At 36.9% G+C, this 16,013-nt stretch overlaps 1 protein-coding gene across 1 annotated transcript in view; it reads right to left on the bottom strand.

Moving 5' to 3' along the window:
• Nucleotides 1–8,501: 8,501 nt before the first annotated feature.
• The window catches only part of Vha14-1 (V-type proton ATPase subunit Vha14-1), an 84,273-nt gene continuing 76,761 nt past the window's right edge, over nucleotides 8,502–16,013 (bottom strand). Inside the window, exon 5 of the mRNA XM_090402739.1 lies at nucleotides 8,502–8,736. Within this exon, the coding sequence (XP_090258865.1) occupies nucleotides 8,707–8,736 (30 nt within the window). The 3' untranslated portion in view covers nucleotides 8,502–8,706. The remainder of the gene's footprint in view (nucleotides 8,737–16,013) is intronic.

Raw genomic sequence — 16,013 nt, 5'->3', positions numbered from 1 at the left:
TTGGCCTGAATCCAGCTTGTCCTTCACCAAGCTTTTCTTCCACAATTCTTCTCAACCGTTTCTCAAGTATACTTGCATAGATCTTGCCAGGAACACTCAGTAGGGAAATACCTCTATAATTCTCACATGCAGTTTTATTTCCCTTTTTATATATGGGTACTATGAGAGCTCTACTCCAATCATCAGGAATTCGTCCCTCTGTCCAGGCCTTCTGAGCTATGCAGTGCAGCCACTGTAAGACTCTCACACCACCATACTTCAGCATTTCTGGTCGAATATCATCTACTCCTGCTGCCTTTCCACATTTCAAGCCTTTGATGGCTTTTTCTACTTCAAGTATGGATATGTATTTCTGACTGCATGCCTGGACAGTGTTTTTTACCACTGTGCTGTCATCACTGCTTGTTTTATTTAGCAGTTTTTCAAAGTAATTACTCCATACTTCAAGGATATCTTTTTCTCCCGTTTTCATGTCACCTTTATCATCTCTAACTCCTTTTACAGCACACTTTCCTCCATTCCTAAGCTTCTTCAACAAACTCCAGAATATTTTGCCACCTTCTTGATATTTATTTTCTATATTCTTGCCAAAGTCCTCCCATGACTTTTGTTTAGCTAGTTTTACACAGTGTTTAGCATTCTTGCATTTGTCTCTATATTCTCTAAGAGCACAAGCTGACTTATTTCACAGGAACTTTTGATATGCTTTCTTCTTTTCCTTCACTGCCTCTTTAACTTCCTGTGTCCACCATGTAGTTCTGATTTTTTTTATCCTTACAGACAACCTCACCACATACCTCTCTGGCAGAATTAATCAATGTTTTCTTCAGAGTTTGCCACTGAATCTCCAAGGTTTGATTCCTGTTCTCAAACTCTTTCATTTTTTCTTCAATAATCTTTGTGTATTTTAGTCTACAGTTTACATCTGAGAGCTGCTAAACTTTTATTCGCTTTAAAACTTTCTTACATGTTATTCTTTTCAATATGAAATTCAATTTTATCCTGCTGAAGACTGAATAGTGATCACTTCCAATTTTAAATCCTCTGTACACTCTGGTGTCCTGCACGAGGGAGAAAACATCACTGTCAACAATAACATAGTCAATGGGACTTTTCTTATTCCTAGCCTCTTCTCTCCATGTGAATTTGTGCACATTATGTTGGAACATGGTGTTAGTAATAACCAGTCCTGAGCAGAAATCCAACAGATATTTGCCATTATTATTAGCTTTGCTCTTTTCTCCAAATTTTCCCAAAATATTTTTGTATGTCTGACAATCATTTCCTACTCTACTATTTAGATCCCCAACAAGGAACAAAATTATATACAAAAAATATGAAACTTCAAAAAGATATTACATATTTCTATGTTGAAGTTCCTGGTTTCGGATCACCTGCATTTTTTTTTTTTAAAAAGTATCCAGTGTTAACTGCCTAGATTTTCTTTTTCTTTCTTTAAGGAGTTCAGTGTAAGGTCGAATAGATGTGATTACACTCCTTTTTACGTTCGCACTCCGTTCCCAATCATGGTCCATTTTGCAAAGTCCATCAGTCAATGTCTCAATGCTTGCAAGGATATGCTGTAAATCAGCTGTTTTCATATCTCTCAGAGGACCTTCTTCATTTTCTTTCTCCTCCTTTGGATGTTGACTTAATTGTTCAGCTAATTCTTTTGTCTTCATTGGAAAGCGGTTTATCATGACTCTAAGACTTCTGTCACATCTTCATATCTTCAGCTGTAATATCGTCCAATTCCACCTCTCGTGCAAGCTTGGTAACATCTTCAACAAAAGTCATGCATAAATGTTGGAAGAAGCTTTTGCCATGCATCTTTTAAACACTTTGCTGTTTAAAAGGAGCATTGTTGTAACGTCGTTCCAACATGCCTCGATGTTGTTAATGCCCTTCAAAATATCGTTTTTCCTTAAGTGTCCAAGACTCTTATCATTTCCATAAATGTTATACAGAGGTAATAGGCTTTGAAGATTGATATAATCCCCTGATCCATCGGTTGCAAAAGCGATGTTGTGTTTGGGAGACAAAATCTTGACATTTAATGGTGTTCTTACTTCAGCAAGGTTTTGAGGATGTCCAGGGGCATTATCCAAGAGAAGCAATGCCTTGGCTGGCAAATCATTTTCTTTACAGAAGCGAAGCACGGTAGGACAAAAATAATTTGTGTACCAATCTATAAAAACGTCTTGTGTGACCCAAGCTTTCTTGTTCCATTTCCAGTAGACTGACAGCATGGTTTTTAGACCCTTGAAGGCACGTGGTGTCTGTGAATGGTACACCAACATTGGTTTAAGCTTCAGAGTTCCAGAGACATTTGCACCCAACAAAAGCATAAGTCTATCTTTTGCAGCTTTAAAACCTGGAGTGGAATGTTGTTCTTCACAGGAAATGAAGGTGTATGATGGCAATTTTTTCCAGTAGAGCCCAGTCTCATCAACATTAAAAATGAGATCAGGAGGATAAACTTCCTTGTTCTACACAGTCTTGAAATTCTTTAGGAAAAGCAGCCGCTGCCACAACATCTGCACTTGCCACCTCACCACATAATTTGACACTGTGGCACTTACTTCGAGACTTAAATCTCATGAACCAACCATTGCTTCCTAAAAATGTTTCTTCACCTCCATCTGTCTTTTTAAGATCCTCAAAAACTGTTTTTGCTTTCTCAGTTATAACAGCCTGCATCAGAGGAATGTTTTTCTGATTCAAGTCATCCACCCATAATGATAATAATTTTTCCATTTTTTCATGAAGTTTACTCCTGCTATAATGTACATGTTTTGCATTTAGTGCTGCCGTAGATTGTTGCGCAGACTGTTTTATTCTATCTGCATTTTTCATAATTGTAGTAACAGTCGATGGAGGTAAGTTCATACTTCTACAGACATTAGCACGTGTCTGCCCATCTTCCATTCTTCGAATCACCTCCATCTTCTTTTCGAGTGATTGATTTCCGCGCCTTCTTAACACCAAGTTCTGCTAATTTTTCTGCACTTCTGTTATCAGACATGGTATGTAATTACATACTTTTTCAATTTAAATACGTATGGACGTAAAAAAAATTAAATAGAACAATTAGGCAGATTCAACATTAAAACTAGGTTTGATACATATACATCGTAGTAGCTCGGTAAACACTCAAACACTAGAGTGCCTGCTAGCATCGTTTCTCAGGCAACCGCTGTTATTGTGAATCAGCGTAAACCGAGGGCTGCCTGTACTATATATATAGTACATAAACAAAAATGGTTAGAACATCTAAATCAAAAGGGCAGTAGCAGACTGCCAAAAAAAAATATTACATGGATATAAAATAAATGGAAAAACAAGAACTGGAAGACCAAGAAAGCGATGGCAACTCATATATAGAAGCTAATGACTTCACATCACTTATTCCCATAACAACATTATGGGATACTATATATTATGGGAATGAAGGGTCGAAACTGGTCTGGGTAGTGACCGGTTTCAACCTTTACAGTCTCATCAGTGGGAGCCAGACTGAGAGGTGATACTAAGGTTGAATGCCAAAGTCATAGTTTCATATATGAGTAGCCAAAACACCTTATTATTAAAATACTCTGAATTAGAGAATACTCTAATCCAGAGTATTCTCTAAAAATCCCCTTTCTCTTACAGCAATATTACGTTTTCACTTCCCGCATGAGTGGCGCTGTCATTACGTGTTAGAGTTATGACATTTTACTTGGCAGCAAGAAAAACGATTTTTCATATTGTAAACACATTTAAATTAGTTATCATTTCTAATAAATTTTTAATCAAATTTGTTTAATTCTATAGTTCGATTCTTGCTTTGAGAGGAATCTTTATATGGGTTTTTTCAATTGAAGGTGAGTTAGCCAATCTCATTCGGAGATAGCAGGGTTTTTCATCCTGTACAGGCAAATCGGCCATGAAAACACAATTTACAGACAATATATATATATATATATTAGTGCCACCACTAGTATATTGGTGTAGATGGTTGCTGTGTAGTTAGTGGACCCTCCCATGATGAGTCCTTTGAAGTATCATGTAATAATAATATTAACCTTACACAGATTTTATATATATATATATATATATATATATATATATATATATATATATATATTGGGGGGGCTCCCCCGAGTCGCGCACTGGTATGCGGGTTCTTGAATTTTGAAGACTCGAAAGCCCCCGCACCCAGGCCTCAAGTTCGGACACTGGTAGGCTGGTTCTCCTTGAATTCTGATGACTTGACACTCAGGGTAGCACCTGAGTTTCAAAACATTATAAAAAACGGCTTATCGTTTTATATTTTAGAGTAGATAGTCTGTGATAATCTTATTTTTAAAAAAAAAACGTACTTTTCTTACAATATAATTTCATTAACGAAATAAATCGGTAATTATAAACACACATTAAAACTGACACCATGTAATTAAACATTGTAGTACATCTTATTCTTCCAACACCTTTACCTCTTAATAAGTGCGCAATTTTAATATGGTATTGTCCTAACCTATTCTCACAACATGAATTCAGCTTCGTGTAATTAAATGCCTGAAAATCTTAACAGTATTAAAAAGCATTTTTGTTAATTATTTAAAAAATACAAGTATCTTACAAAGACCAGTAGATGATTGAAATGATATTACTGGAGCCCTGTATGTATGTATGTATATATATATATATATACAGGGTGTTCGGGATAAATTTGACATATTTATAATTAATTATATTTTTCCGTAAGTTACATGTATTAACACACACTTCTCTTCATTTAAAAGTTTGGACCCTTCTTCATTCATATACAAGATGTCAGAAAGGATGGATAGCTGGAACCCACCTGAATCATGGAAGAGAATAACTTGTATCATGATGATTCGTGCCTGCCATCAAAATAAGGATATTACGACTGCTGCCCAATGCTCCCTGAATACAGTAAAAACAATCAGGCATGAACTAGAGACTTGCAATGGTGACTATGAGGATGTAGCAAGAAGAAAGATCCCTAGCAGACGATCTGATTGCGTTCGTACAGCAGAATTCCTCGCAAATCTGCAGGAACAGGTGTTGAAGAACCCTGGCATTGGAATTCGGGCTTTGTTCGTGGAGTTGCTAACTGTAGTCAAGCCCTGGATAACAAGGGTAGCCAATGGTAGGCCGTATGTATGGCAGCAGGATTCGGCCCCTTGCCACACCTCTGGGAAAAGTCAAAAATGGTTGTCTGAAAATTTCTACGACTTCACCAGTCCAAATGTTTGGCCTCCAAACTCCCCAGACCTTAACCCCATGGATTATTTTGTATGGGGCACAGTTGAAAAAGACACCAATCGCACTTCCAGTAATACAAAAGCCCAGTTAATGGATAAAATTAAAACAGTTTTTGCGGCCCTTCCCAGGGAGACTGTAGCATCAGCTTGTTCGAGGTTCCGAAGCAGAATTGAAGCTGTGATCGATGCTAATGGTGGTTATTTTGAGTAAATCTTGTTGATAGTATTGTAATTAACTCTGCCTGTAATGTTTTTTGTCAATTCATTAAATTTAATAGATACAAAGAAGATTTTCTTTTTCCTTACGAAACTGTCAAATTTATCCCGAACACCCTGTATATATATATATATATATATATATATATATATATATACAGGAAGTTTTTATTTTAAGTGAAGAAATTACTAACCTTAGTTATCTTACGTTAGACACTCAGGTGGCACTGTTCAGAATTGTCTATTATATAGGCATCCTGTACAGGGGATGCCTATACCACATAGGCGAAAATTCTATATTAATATAAAAGTTTTTCTTCTAACTAATGTGGCTGGATGGATCCCTTGGATTTTTATCCCGTAATCGTTATATTTTTAATTGTTTAAAGAAAGAAAGTTTTGAGCACTTGGCTCGCCCTAATTAGGGCTATATAGAAATATTTCAATCTGTGATCAGGGCTGCCTTTGGGCGTTTATGTTTCCATCTATCTTTATCATCGTTATCTGATGACTCACGAATGAGTAGGTTGGGATGGAGTGATGCATGAGCAAAGTACTTGGTTGTTATCTGGAGGAGAAACAGGTATGTCTGGCAGGTTTCCGTCTTGGTGGAAGATAGTGTTCCTTACAAACCATGGGGCATCGAAGATCATTCGGAGGCATTTGGTTTGGACTATTTGTAATCTTTTGATGTTGCTAGGGGAGGTGTGACTCCACGCTGGTGAACCGTAAGTTAGTATGGGTCTGATGATTGCTTTGTATATATTCTTAGTTTATTTTCTGGACTGAGTTTGCTTCTACGGTTGAGTGGAGGGTAGAGTTGAGCTATTGCTGAGTTAGCTTTGTTGCAGGCATGAGAGATGTGGGAGTTGAAGTTGAGTTGGTTATCTAGTTTGATTCCCAGGTATTTACTTCTTTTTGCCATGGGATATCAGTATTGAACATTGTGACTGCTCCGTGATGGTTTGCTTTCTTCCTTGTAAATAGTATGGCCATGCTTTTGTCTGCATTGATGTCAATTCTCCATTTCCGAAACCATTTTTCAAGATTCGTTGTTGTTTTGTAGGCATTGTGTGGCTAGGTATGGCCTGAGCGATTTGGTCAGTATCGCCATGTCATCTGCATAGAAAGCCATTGTGGTTGATGCTGTGCTTGGGACGTCTGAGATAAAAATGTTGAAGAGGAGTGGCGATAATAGGGAGCCTTGCAGGACACCTGCTGTGATACTTCTTGTAGTGGATCTGAGGCCACGGAGTTTCATTTGAAATTTTCAGTCTTTCAGGTAAGAGTATAATTTGGATGAGGTTTAGTGAGTATTTTGCAGTTATTAGTTTGTGGATGAGGCCTTTGTGCCACACTTTATCGAAGGCTTTCGCCACATCCAGGAAGATTGCACCTGCGTGTTGTTTCCAATTAAATCCGATAGTTATGTATTCTATAAGTCTGTGGATTTGTTGAGTTGTGCAGTGACCAGTTTGAAAACCAAATTGTTATTTTGGGATTAGGTCTAGATTGTCCGTTTCGTTTGTAGGCGTTTTAGTATTACTTTTTCAGTGATTTTCCCAAGGCCTGACAAGAGGCTGATAGGGGAACTGAGGTGCTTTCCCCGGTTTGTGGATGAGGATTATATCTGCCTGCTTCCAGCTAGTGGGGAAGTAGTTGAGTCTTAGCATCGCATTGATGATAGCCACTAGATGCATTATTCTTTTGTGAGGGAGTGCTTTTATAATTTTGTTTGAAATCTGATCAGGAGCTGGTGCTTTTCTGTTGTTGAGGTTCTTGATAATTTGGTATATTTCCTTTGACGTAGTATAACTTGTGTTGTCGTGGCTGGTGGTATGATGAAGTGCATAGCGTACTTGCCTGCGGATTTTTTTTTCAATAAAGCGCAAGTCAGCATGAATGTAGTTTGGTTGAAATTGCAGCTCCAGGGTGTCTGCAAAGGCTTCTGCTTTTTCATCGTCTCGGTAGACTATGCCTCTTTCTCCATGGATTGGTTGTATGTTGGGGTGATCGCTGCGAAGGGCTTTAGTCATTTTCCATAATGTGAGGAAACAGGGCAACAAACTAGGTTTGTTGCCCTGTTTAGCTCTTGTTTATGCTGGGGTGATAGTGTTGCATGGTATTGATGTCTGATCCTGTTTTTGTTGCGGATAAGCTTTAGAATATCTTCTGGGAGCAGGTTAGTTTGAGCTGGAGCGATAACGGTGGAGGCTGTTGCAAGGCCAGTTTGGATTATGCTTTCCAGTTTATTGATCGCTGTGTCTACTTCTTTGGGTGAGGAGATGGTCGGGACAGGGTTTTTCTGTGCGAGTTTTCCTCAGTTTTTATGTTTCTTTTGATTATGCCAACTCACAATATATTTCATTGAACACTCCACAACAGGACTGTATTCTGAACTACTGGGTTTCAGCAATCAATACAAAGTAGCTGGCCCTACCTTTCAGATCTTTTGCATAGCAACACAGCTGTTTTGGACAGATGGAGTTTAATATATATATATATATATTAATAATAAAACACCATACATATGCTATTATTGTGATAAGACTGCCTTCAGTCCAGTTTACAATAATGAATCTTTTAAAGTTTATTTCACAATGGCAAGCTTATTTATTTTATTTTAAACATCTACTTCCAGTATGCTATTAACTGCAGTGAGCACCTCTAAGAGCCATAGCAAAATGCTATTTTAAGCTTTTCATTGTAAAATAAACTTTAAAAGATTCATTATAGCAAACTGAATTTATTAGTGTTGTTTATAACCCAATAACAGCATAAATATGGTGTTTCATTATTAATATATATTTAATTTCATAGGCCTATGAATAAATGAAGTTTTGTACTAAACTCATAGCACAAAATGCTCTAAGAAACTCCAATGAAAGTGGGGAAAAAAAAAGTTTTGGCCAGTAGCTGTACTGACTTGCTTGCTGAAAGAAATTAGTACTTTTCAGTAAAAAAAAAAAAAAAAAAATTATTATAATTGATAAATGATAGACAATGTTTACATTGTAACTCAGAAATTCCAAGTGGTTGGAGGATTTTATTTCGATCAGTAATAATTTTTTTTTAACTTAAACCAGTCACATCAACTTTCAACATATTACATTAATAATTTAAGAACACATTATTTCTTTCACAATATAATGGAGCATCCAATTCATGTTGAATTACATTTCATAAATGTTTAACTGGATTCTGAAGTGAATAACCTTTAACGATATTCTTCTGCACTGAAAAGTCCCTGCAAATGAAATATTACTAGATTTTTATAAATTCAAATATTACTGAATTTGTGAATTAATGATTAAACTTCGAGCTGATATCCAAAATAGGCGACCTGGCTTATTCAAATAAATAAAGGAGATATTGTAGACATTTTGTTTAAATTAAGCACTATAAGTATGGTTTAAAAGTTGGACCAAATGATGATTGCCTTGCATTACTAAAATCACCAGAACAAGAAAGTATGTAAATTAAAGAAAACTGGGTTTTTAATGGTCATAAAATAATTATAATAAAATTAACTAACTAGTTTTACCATTAAAAACGTCGTGGCTTCTAATTGTAGAAAATGTAAAATTGGCAACTGTAAACTACACTACTAAACAAAGCTTGTAGAAACCGCTATAATATAAATATAACAAATGTGAGAGGCATCAGGAGTCAGCGGTTGTCCAGCATGGTTTGTAGGTGGTTTGCTGAAAAACTGAAGTCTGAAAGGATGAGAGATTTCCAAATGGAATTTTTTTTATATTTTAAGAGATGATGTCTTCTAAGTCAGCTTCATCTATATGATTCTTCCAGTCAGTGTGTGTGGGTGCACATGCACAGAAAAATGAAAAGCTAAACCAGAGTTCTTCTCTGTCATGAGCAATGCTTCCAAGATGTTCTTTCTGTCTTATCTCAGGACTTCTTGAAGCCTTGCCTATATATGCGACAGGCCACATAAGTAGGAAATTCTGTAAACCTCAGTATATTTGTAGGAGAATAGTGCCGATTTCATTTAGTAAGAATAGGTTTATAAGTCACCCTAATATGAGGTCTAACATGTTCATTGCCAATCAAGCGATATTGCATGATGCGAGTTCTCACCAAACGGCCGATCACGCGTTATCGCTAACTAAATAAAAAAATTTTTTTAAATTTGGCCACCACACGAAATTCCAATTTTCAGCTTGGCAATAAAAGTGTTAAAGAGACTAGAATACTGATAGAGTCTATCAATATAAGGAATGGAAACAGAGTTGCCATAGTGAACATCAGGATTCTGCTCTGGAGCAGAATTGGAGAAAAGCAATTTGTGTAATGGGAAAGTGAAGATGAATGGAGGCAATGGGCGGTGTGGATTGGCTTGCAGTATATAGCAAGTATGTAACCATCATCAACATGTTTTTAGTTATTTAATAGACATGCATGTTAGACATACTATATAGGAGTAATAAATTATATTTAGTTTTCTCTTACAGGTGACGCCATTATTCAAAAAAATAATATATCAACATCTTCAATGATTAAGACATTAAACCTCAAGATGTTTGTAGAAGAATTATTATTTTACACCTCCATGGAGTCCAAAGACTCATCGAGGGAGAGTGTGCCAACAGCATTGAACGATTGGTCCCACTCAAACTTACTGAGCCATTAGTAGCAGAGGCTCTACCAATCGACCAACCTTTGCCAGCAACAGATACCCGTCCAACAGATTTTCAACCTTTGGGCTTCTGAGGATCAACATAAAATCATTTTGTTCTTACTTTATGGTCTTTAGGAGAGCAGTGCAGACTCTCTGTATATGTATATAGTAAGAATAGGTTTTTAAGTCATCCTAACGGTAGTTCACTTTTTAGTTCCAAAGCAAATCTAATGTTCTGATAGAATCAGAAACACTGTTTCTAGATTACTAAAATATAGTCAACATGTCACAAAAAAAAGAACAGTTTTTCATCTAAAGGAATGAGAAAATTAATCAACTACAAATTCTACTCCAGCAACTAGTTCACAACAGATATTCAAAAAAAAAAAAAAAAACTTGTACGCAAATTGCTTTTCTCAAATTCTGCTCCACAGCAGAATCCCGATCTTATTACAGACTTAGTTTCTATTCTTTACGTTGGTGGTTGTTTATGAGATGTCTCTTTAAATTAACACAAAAAGGCTGAAATATATGACCTTAAATGGTGGCCTGGCTGGCTGAGTGATTAGCATATCCACTATTCAGCCAAAAGGCTGTGGGCATGGATGTTTGTGATGGTCTGTGAAAATACTATTGGTGGTGGGCAGTAGATGGTGTTGGTGTAATTGCGGTTCGTTGGTGGTTTTGAGTGGTACAGGGAGTTGTAGAGTAGGTGCCCTCCTTTAATGAGTCATTGGACTCCCTGGAGGTGTTAGGTATTAATAAGAATAAATAGTATTACTTTTTTTTGTTTAAACAGTGGTAGGCTTTGTATTGGTAGCACTAGGCTTCTTAAACCTCCTGATACGGAGATGGCTTTTGAACCTATTCTTACTATTCAGAGTCTGTTCCACTCTCCTACAGACTACAACCATCCTAGTGTTTATAGAATGCCCTGCTCTTGTGGCATATATGTGTATGTGAAAGTTCTGAGAAATACAAAGAACATTTTGGAAATTTTATTTTTCACTTGGTCAGACTATAAGTATCTTCAGGACTGGAGTAAAGTGGTACAACACCAGGCGACTCCTTGCAAAGGTGGAGCAAGCTACCAACACTCCCATCTCAGTATCTCCCATAATGCAAAACACATCTCCTTGCAGCTATAGTGGCCCTTCTCTTAATGCATAATATTATACATATCTGCAAGGAGATGTGTTTTGCATTATGGGAGATACTGAGATAGGAGTGTTAGTATCTTGCTCCACCTTTGCAAGGAGTTGTCCAGTGTTGTACCACTTTACCCAAGTCCTGAAGATACTTTCAGGTGCAAACTTTGTTTGCACACACTTGGATAAAGGATTAAACTAAATTTATAACATTTTGGAAACATTGCTCACAATAGAGACAACTCTGGCTTGGCTTTTCATTTTTCCATGACACTGACTGGAACAGAGTTCTATTCCCCACTTTGAAGACAAACTCCATCTCTTGCAAGATAAAAGAGTCTATCAAGGAATGGTCCTCCATAACATTTAGAAATCTCTCATCAGATTTCTAGCATCTACCAAGCTTTGCTTAGTAGTGTTTAGATTATAGTTGCAATTTGATGTTTATTTTTTCTGTATTTACCCACAAGAAGCGATAAGGTTTTGAATGGCAAAACTAATAGGTTAATTTTATGCCCATTAAAACCCAGTCTTCTCTAGTTTATGCTTCACTGGTTGAAAGTCTCCTGTTGAAAAATAGATGAACATTAAACTCTATACAGTCAATCTTTTTCCCATACCAACATTCTGGAGTCCTCATACTACCTTAGTCACTCAATTCTGAACTCTCTCTAGTTTCCTTACTACAATGGAAATATGTGATCAAAATAGCATAAAAACACTACATGCAGGCTGATCAAAGCCTTCTACAACCTCCTCCTCACCTTGAATACAGTATCGATAAATACAATACATTCAACTTTGCATAACAGTCTTGAGTTGGGCAAAGTGGTTAGTATATTTGCTCTGAGCAACCAGCTGTAGCTTCCAATCCAATGGGCATGAATTTCATTACCGAATATAATACCCCACACTTACTAGAAACGTGATGTAGCTTGAAGTTTCATATATGATCTCTACAAGGATTTATCTAATGTAACCCTTAGCCAGGCCATGGTACACTAATACTAATGTGTGTAGCAACCCTTTGTGAATGTGATTACTATCAATAATGTTAATAAAAGACTATCCTTGTCAGTCCACATTATCTCATTTAACCAAATAACTGCTCGTTATTTGGTTAAATGCTGGTTAGCTAGACAGTGCTAGTTAACTAGCAGTGTCAAAAATATATACAATTGACCCTTGAACAACATGGGTTTGAACTGCATGGGTCACTTATACACTGATTACACTAGAAAATTTTTTGAGATTTGAAAAGATTTCGTAGATGAACCATATTGCTTAGAAATATCATGAATTATAAAATATATGTAGATACCAGTCTTTTATCATTTACTGTCATAAAATATACACAAATCTATTATAAAAAGTTGAAATTTATCAAAACTTACACAAACACAGATCATACATGGTGAGAAGTGTAAATAAACAAACATAAAAATGTATTAAATCATAACAGCATAAAATTAACATTAACCATTCATAGACAGTTGATTAAAAAAAATGTGTTAATCAACTGTTTATGTCATTGGTAAGGCTTCCAGTCAATAGTAGACCATTAGTAGTTAAGTTTTTGTGAAGTCAGAAGTAGATTTTCAATTGTGCAGGTGATCTGCCTCTTAATTGCCACGTTGTTCAAAGGGCAACTATATGAGCAATTTGCATAAAAGCAATCAGCCAAGATATTCCGATATCCTAGCACTTTTTTTTAATGAATTGCTGTAGAACATTTATCTTGGTCAGGATGGATAGCTATTGCTGAAAGTTGAAGATTACCTCTCATTCCAAGAGAAATCTATTCTCATCTGGCGGGGGGGTCTAGATTTCAGAAATAAATCACATTGAGAGGACCCTCCTTCTAAGACATAATGCAGGAATGAAACGTGAGAGGACTGAAGAGGGGGAGGTTATCTTTCTGTTAGTGGAAAATAGCATAAAAATCTGCATTAAAGGAGTTGCCAAGCAGCCGGAGATTTTGATTGTTCAATACAAGGTTTGTGAAAAATGAGGACTGTGTATCATGGTAGATCTATAATAAATTTAGTTTAATCCTTTATCCAAGTGAGAGCAAACAAAGATTGCGCCTGAAAATATCTTCAGGACTGAATATGGTGTTGTACTATCTTACCTTGGATATAGTACAACACCATAATGGGCCTCTGGGCCCCACCAACTCTGCGCCTGGTTCCCACTGAAGAGACTTCAATAAAGGTCGAAACTAGTCTGGGTAGTGGCCAATCCCTTAATGCATAACATTATACATATCTGTAAGGAGATGTGTTTTGCATTATGGGAGATACTGGGATAGGAGTGTTGGTAGCTTGCTCCACCTTTGCTATGAGTTGCCTGGTGTTGTACTACTTACCCAGGTAAGATAGTACCACACCATATTCAGTCCTGGAGATATTTTCAGGTGCAATCTTTGTTTGCTCTCACTTGGATAAAGGATTAAACTAAATTTATTATAGTCTAACCAAGTGAAAAATAAACTTTCAACATGGTAGATCTATATTGTCCTGACATAGAAAAAAGGAAATGGAGAGTCAATTGCAAAAGACAGTAAGACTAAGATGCTGAGAATGTCAGATATCATACTACCCTTCGCAAGGTAGTCAAATTTTGAACTGAAAATGATTTTCTTTGTATATATTGTATATTTATATCTGATGTCTGGCAGCCTTGGGCCACATAGCGAAAACATCGTCAACATATTGTGCCAGACTTTGGGTTTTAAAGCAAAGGAATCTAGATCACGTTGCTCCAATCCCGCAGATGAATTGACATTGAGGTTTTGTAATAGACTATTCACCTCCACTTCATTCACCACAATTCCCATATAAGCTGTTGGTTCTTCGATTTCTGCAATGTCACCACCAGGATGATATACTCCTGCAAAGTGCTCACTCAGTAATTCTACTATATCAACTGATTCGGTTACCTTCTACATCGGCATTCTTTAAAATCATTCTGCCATATACATGTTTTCTTTTACTTGCAACATATTGAAGAAACTGTTGGAATTCTCTTTAGCCTGCATGGCTAATGTTCTTCATAATCCGCTTTTGCTTTTCTTATCACACTTGTTACCCTTCCGGCCTGGGCTTTATACCGTTCATGTGCCTGCAGGTCACCTTTCTCCTTAAATTCCCTCCACAATTGTTTTTTTTTTGCAGCTCAAGCTTAATGGTGTTATTCATCCATTTAATCTCTACTTGATTTATTATTTGGACTCTAGGTATACAGTCAGCCACTGCCTCCTGCAAACACTTATTAACTGCCTCCCATGCACTATCAACATCCAGCCCTTGCAGTTGTACATGCCATGGCACTGAACCAATCTAACTCCTAAGCTTGTCATACTTACCAGTCCGATAATTCCACATGTACCCTGTCTTAATTGTAAATTCCACACCTTTAGCCATCTCCCAAGTTAAAACCCTATGATCACTCTCACCAGTTGGTGGCAATGTGGTCATATTCGTTACAGTCGGATCCTCTGATGCAATTACTAGGTCAAGCACTCTCTGACCCCCTAGTATTTTCCATCACATGCTGTTGCAGACAGTTATCCCTTAATAACCGCTTAAAATCCAATTCCTTCGTCCCATGTGTCCTCTCCTCCCTCCAATCAATGCTACCATAGTTGAACTCTCCCATAATAATTACCCTCCTTCCACTCATTTCTTCTACTTGCTTATGCATACTATCTCCACCATCTTTTCCATCACCTGGTCTATAGCAGCACCCAATTGTATATTTTGTTCTGCTAGCCTCAATCTCACACCAAATGGCCTCAAATGTGCTCTTTTCTCTATCCTGCAATTCAACTTCTATTCTCCTTGGCTGCAGCTCATCAGCTCTCATCAATAATACTTCCCCCCCCCCATTTTATTCTCCCTGTCATTCCTGAACACACTATACCCCTCACATTCAATCCCACTAGCTATATTATCTTCTGTCAGCCATGTTTCACTAATGCCAATAACCTGTGGTCTGGAAGTGCTAACCAAGGCCAAAAATTCTTCCTTCTTGTTCCTAATACTCCTAGCATTATTATACATGAATTGCAGACTTCGTTGGCCCCATTCCTACCCCTTGATGCCTTATACTAACTATCCCTTTCTGTTGTCCTTATTCACTCTGGCATATTATACTCATTCATACACTCAATTGCCTCCCTAAAGTCTGCTATCTTATCACAAATCTCTTATAAGGCCTTGTTGTTGAAGATTAAGAATGTGTAAACATTTTCAGCAACTTCTAAACTCCATTTATACACTATCCTTTTACCTCACTTCTTGGTGTCTGCAAGATATATTCCTTCCAAGGTCTGTGAGGGTGACACCCTCTGTATTAATGATATATATGGTTTAAATTATGAATAATAAATGGAATATCAGAATGGCTTGTTAAAATAATAACACAGAGTAGAATGGATTTTTTTTTTTTTTTAGATAGGGCAATGCATTTGCGTTTTAAAATAGGTGGTCAGAAATGGCTATATTTATATAACAGTGCATACTCTCACACTGCACTGAAGTGCTGAACCTATCATGTATGAGATTTAACTAAACAGGTCAAGCCATTTGCTATCAGCCGCGATCTACAAATAGTTAACCTGCCAATCTTCATCATTCTTCCAACACTGTGGATCTTTTCTTGACCAGCACTCTTCAAACTGTGGATGTCTGCTCTCTTCTTGGCAACTGACCATAATCTCTGGGATGCAAACCT

This window comes from Typopeltis vanoorti, chromosome 13 (genome assembly GCF_054136105.1).
Source record: "Typopeltis vanoorti isolate ZY-2024b chromosome 13, IOZ_Tvanoo_1.0, whole genome shotgun sequence".
Taxonomy (NCBI): Eukaryota; Metazoa; Arthropoda; class Arachnida; order Uropygi; family Thelyphonidae; genus Typopeltis; species Typopeltis vanoorti.
This window is presented reverse-complemented; position numbering and strand designations above follow the sequence as displayed.